The 13,897-nt window shown below is 54.8% G+C and overlaps 1 protein-coding gene across 6 annotated transcripts in view; it reads left to right on the forward strand.

Moving 5' to 3' along the window:
* The first annotated feature begins 774 nt into the window (after positions 1 to 774).
* LOC116951486 (uncharacterized) overlaps positions 775 to 13,897 on the forward strand; it is a 29,367-nt gene continuing 16,244 nt past the window's right edge. The window contains exons 1-9 of one of the 6 annotated variants that reach the window (XM_076073719.1): positions 775 to 929; positions 4,483 to 4,600; positions 7,046 to 7,384; positions 8,753 to 8,998; positions 9,314 to 9,443; positions 10,541 to 10,753; positions 11,108 to 11,232; positions 11,860 to 12,024; positions 13,332 to 13,538. In XM_076073719.1, the coding sequence (XP_075929834.1) occupies positions 4,495 to 4,600; positions 7,046 to 7,384; positions 8,753 to 8,998; positions 9,314 to 9,443; positions 10,541 to 10,753; positions 11,108 to 11,232; positions 11,860 to 12,024; positions 13,332 to 13,538 (1,531 nt within the window). In that variant the 5' untranslated portion in view covers positions 775 to 929; positions 4,483 to 4,494. The other 5 variants (XM_076073718.1, XM_076073717.1, XM_076073715.1 and 2 more) reach the window with 5 other exon arrangements.

Below are 13,897 nucleotides of genomic sequence, written 5' to 3' on the forward strand. Positions count from 1 at the left end.
CTTGATGTTCCATCCAGAGGCAACAGCAAATGATTGTGGCCAGCCACACGCACACTCTCACACCGTATACTCACTCGCTCGCTCGCGCACAACGCAAACACCAATCGCAGAGGCAAAAGATCACCCGTGTAGCCTCAACGGACTGTTGGGGCGAGTGCTGTTAGCGAGCAGCACCTATGAAGGCCGGCAAACACACAGGCGAGCGGGTGGGTGGCCGGCACCACTCTCGGCCACCTTTGTCTCCCCAAAAGGGACGTTTACACACCGCACCAGGTGCTCATTTGAGTCGGAACTCTGGTCGCCGAGTTCGTAGCGCAGCACCATAACCGCTGGACTACCGCTCCCCCCCCCACACTCTCACATTACACACACGCACTCACATTACACACACACACATTCACATTACACACACACACTCACACATTACACACACTCACGCGCACACTCACGCACACCGTCACACATCCGCACACTCTTACATACATACCACGCACACTGTCACACGCACACACACACCTCTGATGATAAGGAGTCGCAAGTGTTGAGTCTGCATGCATCATGGCTCCCCATTAAAACTCAATGCCCCTCGCTTCTATCGGCACCCACTCAACCCCCACGACCTCTTCCTCCTGCTCCTCCTGCCCATTCATTCGTGTCGCTCCGTCTCCCTGCACGACCCCCCTCCCTCTTCATCCCTCACTGCGAGGACTCTCTCCCTCACTACGTCTCTCCCCCCATCTCTCCCTCCACCAACAACTCCTCCTTCTCTCCCCTACCTCTCTCCATCCCTCCTCCCCTCTCTCTCCATTCTCCCTCGCTCCCTCCTTCCCCTGCCTCCCTCCTTCTCTCCATACCCCCCCGCCTGCCAACTCCTCCTCCCACATCCCCTCCCTCCGTCCCTCCGCCGTGAGTGAGCTTCTCAGATGCCGGTAAGCCGTTAGGCACACTTACCACCCGCCGTCGGCATCATCACCCACCATCACCCATCATCACCCATCATCGCCACAGTAGCCCGCCCCCTCGAACCCCTATTAAACCCCGCGGGAGTAGCGCGGTCAGGCAAACGCCGAGGGGGGTGGGAGCTGAGAGGGAGACAGGGGAGATAAGAGGTGAAGGGAGAGAAAGAGACAGAGGAGGGGAGAGAGAGAGAACTCTGCTTGACGCTTACCTGCTCCGCGGGGAACGGCTCTGGAAGTCGCACAGGTAAGCAGCAGGTGAACTACCTGTGTGTGTCTCTCTCCGTATAGTGTACGCGTGTGTGTGTGTGTGTCTCTCCGTATAGTGTACACGTGTGTGTGTGTGTCTCTCTCCGTATAGTGTACGCGTGTGTGTGTGTCTCTCTCCGTATAGTGTACGCGTGTGTGTGTGTCTCTCTCCGTATAGTGTACACGTGTGTGTGTCTCTCCGTATAGTGTACGTGTGTGTGTGTCTCTCTCCGTATAGTGTACGTGTGTGTGTGACTCTCGATATAGTGTACACGTGTGTGTGTGTCTCCATATAGTGTACACGTGTGTGTGCTTGAGATGGTAGGAGAGCAGTGGCGCAGTGGTTAGCGCAATCGGATATCCGAAACCGGCGACCTGAGTTCGGTTGCCGGCAGCGGCTAATATCACCGGTGAATGAGATCTGAATCGGTTTTCTGGACCTCCCCTAGATCGACTTTGCCTTAAATTAGTACCCGCCGCTTGGCGAGGCGAATGCGGCCGCCGGCCGTCGTAGAGGCCACACCAACCTACTCGCGCGGCCGGCTTTTACGGCCTTGACCCGTGCTCGCTCACACGACACTTGACCCAAAAAGACTGCCAAGGCTACACGGGGGATCTTTGTCTTTGTACCAGTAGCCGGTAGTGGGGTTGGTCAGCTCTTTACTTGCTCCACTGGAGCCAGAGAGGTCATTCACTCGTGGGAATAGAATGTTTTTGTTGTCGAAACAAATAATTTATTTGGTGAGGCCGCTGCTACGTTGGCAGTGGTTGCGCACAAGAACAAATAACGACCAAAAAAAAATGTCAACACTTTTATCAATAACACTGTGGCCTGGAAATGCCAAATAAATATATAATAGGCGACGTTTCAGGCAATTATCCTTTCGTCGTAGGAAATACAAATCAACTTCCTCGAGTTTTAACAACAACAAAAAACTGGTTTGCAATATTTCTATGGTTATATCATGAGCCTAGATTCGACTCTCGATCAGGAGTAGTTTTTTTTAGGGTTAACTCGCCACTGGCGTTAGCCGTGGCCGGGAATCGAACTCGGGTGGCCCGGCGGGGTTCACGTCGCTGTGCAGTGAAATAGATCGAGGCACCGCCATCACCGCCCCTTCGCAAACTTTGTACGGATAACATTTCAACAATAATTGCCCCCGCCCATCACACTCTCGCAGTCTAGTTCGATCAAGTAATAACTACTTTGTGGGAAGTCGACAACAATGATCGTCCGTCTTTTTGATGCCCCCCCGCCCCCGCAATGAGAATTTGTCATTTCCATGAGGACCGCTCATGACTTCCACGGTGAATTTAGAATCAGCACGCGTTTAGAGAATTTGACTGCTATAAATTTCCACGTGGCGATAAGCCACTTTCGTTGAGCTATCATTTGTGGCCAGGTCGCTTCTGAAAAAGAGCTGTATAGCTCAGTGGGACCTTACCTGGTAAAATAAAATAAAAAAAGTTTAATTGTTCAGTTGAATATTTACGGCGACTAAAAAATAGATTCGTTTTAATTTAAAACGGACCCCACGGTAGTCATGGAGGTGCGGGTAGCTAGACTCTGCTGCTGATGACGATGATTCTCAAATACATCAAAACCGGTGCATAGTCTGTCCAGTTTCGCGAATTTCGGACGTAAACGTCAGCGTTTAAACAACGTTGGGGGGGCTCCCGGTCTGGGCACATCTTGGAAGCTACGCAGACGTTTGAGCTCTTGGTCAGCACCTCGCATGGGGAGACTGCCTGGAAATGAATGAGACCAGGTTTGGGGATGCCGAGGCTGCGAGGCGGTGCCAGAAGGTGGCAGTGCGGCAAGGGATTTTACAATCCATCTGCGCGGCGGTTTGTCTCCAGCCACGCTCGAGTTTTCTCTGACCCACACGAAGCCAAAAATATCATTAGAGGAGGGCTAGTGCCGGATTGTCCTCGTAGCAAAAGTAGCTACGTATGTAGTAGCTACGGGCCCGGCACTTTCAAGGGCCCCGCGCGAAATGCTTTCAAGCTATCAATATCTGGTTCAGTTATTCTGCAGCTTACTCTATTACTATAGTACTATACCGCCTTCAACTTTTATGAACGACTGGGTGATTAAGGTTAGCGATTTGTCATAATATCTGGCTGTATAGCAAATGGAAAAAATACAATTATTTTACTGTACAAGTTAAAAATTTGTGTTTTAATATTTCTGCGTGTTTTTATTTATATTTAGGGCCCCTTTAACATATGCTACAGGCTCCGGAACTGGTGGGGGGGGGGGGGGGGTTGGCCAAACATCGCAGTGTGGTAGGGACCCCTGCTGCTGCTGCTGCAAAAAAACCTCATCCTTGAGAATCAGTGAGGCTTTCCTGGTAAGATAACGAGTGTGACTGTGCCACTATTATTATTGTTAAAGAAGAGAGAGAGACGACGATGCTGCCGCGATTGTCCATGGTCATCGCACTGGACTTGATGATCCAGAGGTCACCGGTTCGATCTGTAGGCGCGGCGGGTAAAAAACGGACGAGTTTCTCAAATCTCTCTTCCAACCGGCAGTATGAATGTGTATGCCACGGTTAAGTCGACCGGCAGATAGCGTGTGGTGGGGTAAAGTGTGGGTGCCCGTACCCTCTTGCAATAGGTTCTGGCGAGGGTGGGAGTGGAGGTTAAACATTCCCTCTCGTGCAGAATAGGTTTTCCCCTTTTTTTTCTGGCTACAAAACAGGTGTTAAGATGTTAAAACACCAAACTGAAACGTACTCTTTGGTTGTTTCGGTAAAGTCACGTAGGTATAAAATAAAATAAATCACGACGTTTCGGGCGCAACACAAGCGTCCGTCATCATACCGACGTGACTTTACCGAAAGAACCAAAGAGCATGGATTCCTTAAGTCACGAAAGCTTCAAATCAAGACCAAACTGAAACCTTTTACAAGGAATCATGTCTGCATTAACCGCACATACTAGTGGTCTGAATGCAAACATAATAAAACTTACTCTGTTCGTATATGCATTGTCTTTGAAACTGATTGGTCCACGCCAGAGACAGCTTTATTTCGAGCCTCGTCTCAAACGGTGTTAGACCCCCTCTAGCGTAAGTCTTTCCGCCAGCAGTGGCGTGAGCGAGCAATTGCAGGGCCGCGCCTTTGCCTGCTACGGACCGAGAGATGGTGCCGATGACGACGACGACGATCAATCTATCCGGGTTGCATGAAGAATGTTGTCACGATGCCGTTAGCTACGTAAACGGCGCGAGCGAGGTTCAACTTGCGTGCATGCGTGCGAGGAAGCGCAGGCCACGTGAGACATGGCTCCCCTCTCCATCCTGGGGGGGGCTCCGCGGCTCCCCTTCCTCCTGCTCCTGCTCCTCGTCTTCGCGGCTTGGATGGGGCCTCGAGTCGAGGCTCAACAGGGTGAGTATTGGAGGGGGGGGGTCCCACAGTCCTACCACCTACCCCCTATCCCCCCATACCCCCCCCCAACAGCTATGCTGTCAACCCATATGGTTAACCCCGTGTTCTTCTACAGAGGAATTGAGTTTTCACGTCCGTACGGCGTAGAGCCGTTTAAAAACGGGCACATATAAAATAATGTCTCTATTCGTTTGTGTATGTTCCTTGGGACTTTGTGGGATGAACGTTGAGATTTTATAAGGGGCACGGGGTGACCAATAAGGTCTGGATTGGTCTGTAAATAAGGTAAGAGGCACTGATAAAGGGTTGAGAGGTATTCTACAGCCAAACTCGCTGCACGCGCCCGATGATTACGACACCATTGTCACGTTGCGGTTTAATGTAATCGGCGCTCTCTCTCTCTCTCGCCATCTCCACGTCACGAGGGAAGTGCTTAACGCATTAAGACGTTCCGCTATTAAACCCGGAATGTTTCTTCATTATTATTTAATTTAATACCGCGGGATTAAACGCCGGGCTTTAACGCCACGAATTATTCGGTTCGCCGAAAACATTTTTTTCGGGGGGGTGGTTTTGTTCAGGGGGATGGTTTATTTGTAAGCGTCTCGCACGAAGACGTCGAGGTAACGTTAGAGCAGCTGAGCGCAACACAGACAACTAATGTTGTCGGTGACTCCCTTCGCGTGGACGTCGAGGAAGACGACAGCCGGAGCTTGGCTCGCCGTGGGCTTTGCCGGATAGGATGGGGATGGTTTCGTGTTGTATTTGTACGTGTTTGGGTGATTTGTGTACCTTGATTGTACTTTGCATTCCTATGGTAAAAAAAAAAATAGTGTATTGTTGTAACGTTCTTACCCGCCCTGACTGGACATCTGTGAAAAAGAGCTTCATAGCTCATCGTATTCCTCCAGTACGAATGCCTATTTTGATTTTGATTCGGTACAGCAGCAAAAATGTGGGACTGCACACCGTTCTGTCTGTACGGGATAGAGTGTTTCCCCCTCACGCACGCACGCTTGACGTCTTCTCCTGGTGCTCCAGTGTCCTCTTCCCCACGCGTACAAACAACTCGTTCATTGGCCGATAGCACCCTGAAATGAGGACCGCAGAACTTGGGCAATTGTTGGTGCTGGCTGGCAGTTGCCGTTCCTGCTTGTCTGTGCCATAAGTCGTTCCTCTCACTCTCTCTCTCCAATACGAGAGCGAGCGAATATTCTTGTCGTGTTACAGCCGCGGCTCTTCATTGCAAGGCCCGCGAGCCACTGGTGGCCCCCTCGAGGCCTTTACTGCGGCGCCTCGACATGAAGCCCCAGACAATACGCAGCATGTCAAACCCCCCCCTCCCCCATCATCATCGTGCTGCTGTGAAACTCACAAAGTATTCTTGCTTCTTTCGGTTAAGTCACGTAGATAAAAAAAAATAGAAATTAAAAATCTAAAATAAGAAAATAATCAATTGAAAATAATAAAAGCAAAAAAAACACAATAAAAATAAAGAAGAAAAATAAAAATAGTTAAAAGAAAAGAAAAATTTGATTCTTTATTTTTATTGGTTTTTTTGCTTTTAATTATTTTCAATTTATTATTTTTACTTACATTTTTTTTCTATCCACGTGACTTTACCGAAAGAACCAAGAATATGAATTCCTGCAGTCACGAAAGTTTTAAGTCAAAATTGAAATCCCCAAAGGTTTCAAACGTGTGGCGGCCCTCACACTGATGGTGTCTTATCAGCGAAAGTGCCCCCCCCCCCCCCACCCTTTGAAAGGTATTGAAGAATACTGTGTTACAAGATGCAATTATTATACTTATTTATGATCAGTTCCCTCTGCTGTATCGTCATCATCAGGGGTATAACTCTGAGATTACCCCTGAGTTTCTGTGGGATTACCCATGGGTTACTGTGGGATTACCCGTGGGTTACTCCGGCATTTACCCCTCAATTATCCTGGGATTACCCCTGGATTACTCTGTGATTGCTCGTGCTGCGGGTTTGCTCATTGCAGTGGTTGAGCGGCGCGTGAATTCGAGATAACGCGTTTAGAGCCGCGTGCCAGGTGAACGGCGTGTGCTGTTCCAGGTGGTGTGCACCACATGAACCTGTGATGTACCGGTGATGTTCCATGCAATGTGCCACGTGATGTACCCTGTGGTTTGTACCACGTGATGTATCCACGGCGTTCGAAGACCGTCGGTAGTACACCACGTGACGTACCCGTGATGGACTGACAGGGGCTGCACGTGTACGCGTACACACACACACACGTGTACACACACACACACACACGTGCACAAGTTCCAACATACATACCTCTACACGTACACATGTGTCACGTCAGCCACGCGATTACAAAACACATCACCCCTCCCTCCCTCTTCCACCATCCCCTAATCCCCCCCAATCCCCCCCCCCCCCGCCCGGCTTCCCAAACCGTGCTCCCGCAGATCCGTTCCGACGGCAATTCCAGCGCGTGCCAGACCACGCCCTGCGGGCCACGGCCGGCGCCCCGAGGGCGCACGTGCGGGGCGTCTCGACGGGGGAGTGCGCCCTCCTGTGCCTGTCGGAGCGCGGCTTCCACTGCGCCTCGTTCGACTGGAGCGGCGGCGGGGGAGGCGGCGGGGGAGCAGGGGGTGGAGCAGGGGGTGGAGCAGGGGGTGGAGCAGGGGGTGGAGCAGGGGGGGCAGGAGGAGGAGGGGGGGGATGCGCCCTGCACGGGGAAGGGCTGAGTGGAGAGCACGGCCTCGAGGTGTCGGAGGGCACGGACCACTACTCGCGCGTGGAGGGTGGGTGCGAGGAGACGCGGCACGCGGAGAGAGACACGCGGAGAGAGACACGCGGAGAGAGACACGCGGAGATGGATAGGCACGCGGAGATAGACGGGCAGAGACTCGGGTGCTCGTTTGCGGCCGAGTTAACCCAGGAAAAGTCCAGGACCGATTCAAATATTCGTCACTGAGATTGGCCGTGAGCGAACTGGGGTCACCGGGTTCATAGCGCCGCACTACCCCTCCCCACACAGACACAGGCACAAAGATCTCCTTGACAATGAGTGGAGTAGCTTAGTGAGTGCCGATTAAAATTTCATGGTAACACAACACGAAGACAAAGGCCGCCCCCCCCCCCCCCCCGCGTAGCCTCTCTACCAGACCGTTGGGACAAGTGCCCTCAAAGCGTCTCCACACCGCTTGTGACAGGCTAGGTGCACCATGAGACAACGTCAAGTGTCAAAGACTTGCTTCTGGCAGGTAGGACATGGCGCAGACCCAGGTGTTATGGGTTAACTGAGATGACTGGCAGATGCACAGCCTGGTGCCGTCTGGCTGTGTTTTATCCGCCCCCCCCGCTCTTGCTCGTTGTTGTGAGCGTCGCTCATCTGCCCTCCGTCCTAAGCCTCTACACAAAGACAAAGATCCCCCATATAGCCTGTGCTGTTAGCGAGCACTTACGAAGGCCGGAACGGCACACGAGGGGGTGGGTGGCCAGCACCACGCCCGACCGCCTTTGTCTCCCCAGTGGTGATGTATACACACTGCATTAGGTACTCATTAGAGACTGAATCCATTTAGGGGAGGCCCAGGACCGGTTCAGATAGTCTTAACAGACTGTAGGGGCAAGTGTTGTTAGCGAATAACATCTATGATGGCCGGAACGGCACACGAAGGGGTGGGCGGCCAGCATCACGCCCGGCCGCCTTTGCCTCCCCAGTGGCGACGTTATTACAAACCGCACCAGGCACTCATTTGAGGCTGAGTGGACCTAGTTGAGGGCCAGGACCAGTTCGGGCAGCAGTGATACTTTTTTTTCGCGTGCCACCGACTGCAGCCACAATCCAACCATCGAGCGATGATGGAATTAAACCTCGCTCACGGCAATCAACAACACATCCCTCCTGCTTGATTTGATGCTTTCGTGACTGCAGGAATCCACACTCTTTGGATCTTTCGGTAGAGTCACGCAGGTAGAAAAAAACAATAGGTCACGGCGTTTCGATCGCAACAACAAGCAATCGTCATCAGGTGGGACACTTGGGAGAGAGATCTGCTGAGAGACCCCGCAGCAGCACCTGAGTCACTGCGGGAGAGACCTGCCGATCTATCATCTTTCCCTCCTTCACGACCCCACATCCTTGCCTCCTCGTTTGGCGCGCACAGAGGGCCCCCTCTCGCAGTTCCTGCCCTACGGGTTCGGCGCCATCCCCGGGCGCAACCACGCGGTGTTCGCCAACGTGAGCTCGGCGGAGTGCGCCCTGCGCTGCCTGGACGAGGCGCGGTTCCGCTGCAACTCGTTCGACTTCGTGGTGGGGGCCAGGCTCTGCCAGCTCAGCAACTCCTTCGCGGCGCTCGTCGGCGGCATCCGCACCGACCTGGGCACCAACGTGATGCACTTCGAGCGCCTGAGTACGCGGGGGGAGGGCGGGGGGTGGGGGGGGGCAAGGGGAGGGCACTGGGTGGGACCTGGGTGGTCATGGGGTGAACACTGAGAGGTCACCGGTGGTCATTCAGTGGTAACTGGGTAAGCACTGAGTAGGTCATGGTAGGTTACTTGGTGGTGACACCGATTGACTTTCAGCGTCACCACGGCCACCACCACCTCCATCGCTACGATCGTGACCGCCGTCGGCAAACACCGTCGTCTCCACTCGGACCACCAGCATCAATCATAAGTCGGGTCGTAGTGGGGAACTTCCGCGGATTTGCTGCGTTTCCCTGCAGCCTCGCTGGAGCGCTCCTTCCTCGGCACGGCGGGAGCCTTGCTGGGCCATGGCTGGGTTCGCACCGTGCGCCAGATCGGGCCCTCGCGCTGCGCGATGCTCTGCCTGCGTGAGACAGCCTTCATCTGCCGGTACCATCATCATCATCAGCAACATCAGCATCATCGTGATCATCATCAGCAGCAACAACGTCGTCATAATCAGCAGCAGCAGCATCATCAGCAACATCATTATCATCAGCAGCATCATCAGCAGCAGCATCATCAGCAACATGATTGTCATCAGCAGCATCATCAGCATCAGCAACATCCTCATAATTAGCAACATTATCATCATCAGCATCAACATCATCAGCAACATTATCATCAGCAAAATCATAATCAGCGGCAGCAGCATCCTTAGCCACAGCGTCACGATAAAACAGACTCAGCAGCGGTAGCAGTAGAAGCGTCACGGTTATCAGTGGGGTCAGCAGCATCATCATCACCAGCAGCAGCAGCAGCTCCAGCAGTCAATAGCAGCAGCAGAAATAACATAAACAGCAGCAGCAAGCAACAGCAGTAGCATTTGTAGCAGCTGCATCATCCGCGGTATTAGTTGTATCATCAGCATCAGTAGCATCATCAGTATCAGTAGGATCATCATCATCAGCAACATTCTCTCAATGCAATTCAAAGCGTGCTTTTCATTTAGATTACATTATAATGGCGACGCTGCTGCTGCTGCTGCATTGTCAGTGGTACACACGCACGGTTAACATAGCAATCTCAACGCACTCCGTCAACGACGCTGTGGCCTTCAAAAGAAAAATAGATATTAGGTGGACAAGGTGGAGAGATGTTAACTACCTCGGCCGATATACAGGAGGTCGCGGGTTCGATCCTAACTCTGACGCCTGCTGTACATTTGGAGTTTGCATGTTTATCTCTCTCTCTTGCCCTGTGGTCGCGTGGATTTTTCCCCGGGTCCTCCGTTTTTTTCCTCCACATTCAGAATCAACATCACCACGCGTTTAGAGTCTTTGGCTGTTGCCACGTGATAAGCCACTGCGCTGAGCTTGTGTCTGAAAAAGCGCTACATAGCTCAGTGGGCCTTACCTGGTAAAAACATTTTTGTGGTTTGGTTTCACATATATACGGCGACGTTTCAGACAATGGCCCTTGGAGTGCGTTGAATTTTGTCGCTGCTCTTAATCTCTTGTGCTTAGTAGTGCTGATCTCTCACCCAGATCGGGAAGAGCACTACTCTGTGAGCACGGGTGGAACAACACGGAGGTTCAGAATGAACGCATCGCTCGCGACCCAAACGCCGTCGCAACTCCCGGCGCGTTCACACGCTCCCCCTTCGAAGGCAGCGGGCGGTGTAACCGCGAGCCGCCTCATCAGGCCCGCCACGCACACCTCCTTCGATCAGCGGGAAATCGCCAAGACCAGCCGCAGCGGTGCGACCGTGGCCTACGCAACCCACAGACTACGGGGCCATAGAGCGAGACCGCCGTGTAGCCTGCGCTCCTTCGACGGAGAAAGAGGAACAGCAAAAAGACACGGATTCTCTCTCTCTCTCACTCTCTCTCTCTCACTCTCCCCTAGAGCGCCCCCATCTCTCGCCGTGGCCAGCAGCTAGACATTCGGCGCCGAGCTCCTGGGCACGCCGCTGCCGTCGTGCGCAGTGGAACAGTGCCGACGAGAAGGAGTCGCGAGCGATGCGTTGTTGTTGTTGCTGTGGTTGTTGTTGTTGTTGTTGTTTACGGGAGTGAGCAAACTAATCGCAAGGCGGGGCGGGTGGGGGTGCGCAGGTCGTTTGACTACTCGCTGGCGACCCTCGAGTGCCACCTCAGCGGCCTCATGGAGAGCGACGTGGGGGGCCTCGTCACCAACCTGAGCACCCCCATCAACCACTTCGAGATGCGGCAGACGACGGGTGGGTACCGGTGGGGGCGAGAGGGGGAGGGGCGGGAGGGGGGGCGGGAGGGGGGGGACGAGAGGGGGGGCGGGACGAGAGGGGGGGCGGGTGGGGGGCGGGAGGGGGGGACGAGAGAGGGGGGTGGGAGGGGAGGCGGGAGGGGGGGGACGAGAGGGGGGGTGAGAGGGGGGGGTGGGAGGGGGGCGGGAAGGGGGGCGGGAGGGGGGGGACGAGAGGGGGGGACGGGTGGGGGGCGGGAGGGGGGACGAGAGGGGGGGGTGGGAGGGGGGCGGGGGGGGGACGAGAGGGGGGCGGGAGGGGGGACGAGAGGGGGGGGGCGGCGGGGGGAGGGGGATGTCCTCAGCGGCGGTGCCCGGTCAACTTTACTGGGGGATCTGGAAAAAAAGAGCTTGAAAGCTCATCGGATTCTTCCGGTACAAATAAAATAAATAAATAATCTCATATCTGGGGGTGGGGTGGGGGCGGGGGGGTCGACCTAGGGGAGGCCCAGGACCGGTTTAGATAATCGTCACCGCTGTCGGCCGTGAGCGGGAATCGAACTCGGGTCGCGCAGTGCGCTAACCGCTACACCGCCGCTCCCCGTGTCCACACGCACGCTCCCGACACACACAACGCATCCCGCAGACTGCGGGGGCAGCTTCGAAGGCACCATGGGGACCCTGGCTTCGGTTCTGTGGCCACGCAACTACAGCGGGAGTCGAACCTGCGACTTCAAGGTCACCGTCCCGGAGGGGAAGATGGTCTCGCTCAACTTCACTCACTTCCAGCTGCACACGCGCGGCGGTGCCGGTCAGTGTGGGGCGGTGTGTGTGAGTGTGACGGTGTGTGTGTGTGTGTGTGAGGCGGTGTGTGTGTGAGGCGGTGTGTGTGTGTGTGTGGGGCAGTGTGTGTGTGTGTGACGGTGTGTATGTGTGTGTGTGAGGCGGTGTGTGTGTGTGGCGGTGTGTGTGGGGCGGTGTGTGTGTCTGTGAGGAGGTGTGTGTGTGTGTGGCGGTGTGTGTGGGGCGGTGTGTGTGTGTGTGAGGAGGTGTGTGTGTGTGTGTGGCGGTGTGTGTGTGTGGCGGTGTGTGTGTGTGTGTGTGAGGAGGTGTGTGTGTGTGGCGGTGTGTGTGTGTGTGTCAGGCGGTGTGTGTGTGACGGTGTGTATGTGTGTGTGTGAGGCGGTGTGTGTGTGTGAGGCGGTGTGTGTGTGGCGGTGTGTGTGTGTGAGGCGGTGTGTGTATGTGTGTGACGGTGTGTATGTGTGTGTGTGGGGCGGTGTGTGTGTGTGTGTGTGGGGCGGTGTATGTGTGTGAGGCGGTGTGTGTGTGTGTGCATGTCTGGATGTGTATGTGTCGGGCAGTGTGTATGTGTGTGTGTGTGGGGCAGTGTGTGTGTGTGCGTGTGCGTGTCTGGATGTGTGTGTGTGTGCATGCGTGGAGCTGGCCACCCACTCCCCTCGTGTGCCCTTCCGGCCTTCATAGGTGCTCTTTAAAAGCACTTTCCCCAGCAGTTTGTTAAGGCTATTTTGTGTGTAAACATCATCACTGAGGAGACAAAGGCGGTCTGGGTGTGATTCTGGCCACCCACCCACTCGTGTGCAGTGTCGGCCTCCGTAGGTGCTTGCAAACAGCACTTCTCAAAAACCTGTTACACGCTATATGGGCGATCTTTGTCGTGGGGGTGTTTGCAGGGGTCTGTGTGTGGTGTGTGGGAGTGTGTGCGTGTAGATGGTACAATACCACAATACCATAGGATGACTGTGGACTATCCATACCTTGGCTTTAACACGTACGCTTTCGCGATCCAATATCATCCGTAATGTTTACGTGACGAGCTTTACTGGTTGGCTGTGTCGGGTGGTGGCGGGTTTAAACGAGACACATTTATATATTTACGAAATCTAACCCCCCCCCCCCCAAAAAAAACACATACCTTGCACTCTAGTGGTAGTGCCTTACGCCGACAATCCCTCCGGCAAGCCAGCCGACAGCGGCGGCGTGCCCGCAGCACACCGAGAGCGCCTTGCGCTTGACCCGAACCGTTGTGTCCTCGCAACATTAACGGGCGCTCGCTAACAGCATTTGCCCCCCGCCCTCCCGCCCCGATTCCCCTAGGTGCGACGTGTGGGCCTGGGGCCGGGGGGGCCTGGGTGTCGGTGCGGGGGGGGGCCGACCCGGCCGGCGGCGGCCCCCTCCTCGCCACGTGGTGCGGGAGCCGTCCCGGCGGGAGCCTCCTCACCTCGCCGTCCAACGAGGTGGCGCTGCGCTTCGCGTCGGACGGCACGGGCAGCGCGGCCGGGTTCCGAGCCTTCTACTCGTCGGGTGCGAGTTCGGGTCCCGGGTGGGGGGGGGGGGGCGGGGGGTCGGGGGGGGGGATTCCGAGTTGGTTGGGGGGGGAGTGAGAGAGCGTGCGTGTGGAGCTTGAGCGCAGGTGGTCATGGTCTGCTTCATCAGCAGCAGCAGCAGCAGTAGGGACGGCAGCACTGCCACCACCGCTACTGCCATCTTCGTCGTCGTCATTGCCACCACCCACACTGTCAACATTATGTCCTTTACCGCTTTCACCACTACCACCATCATCATTGCCACCACCACCATCACCAACACTGTCATTATGATCGCTGGTACCACCACCACCACCACCGCCGCCGCCATCATTATTACCACTACCACCAACACTA

Source organism: Petromyzon marinus, chromosome 43 (assembly GCF_048934315.1).
Source record: "Petromyzon marinus isolate PM22_M1 ecotype Great Lakes invasive population chromosome 43, UKy_Petmar_22M1.pri1.0, whole genome shotgun sequence".
NCBI lineage: Eukaryota > Metazoa > Chordata > Hyperoartia > Petromyzontiformes > Petromyzontidae > Petromyzon > Petromyzon marinus.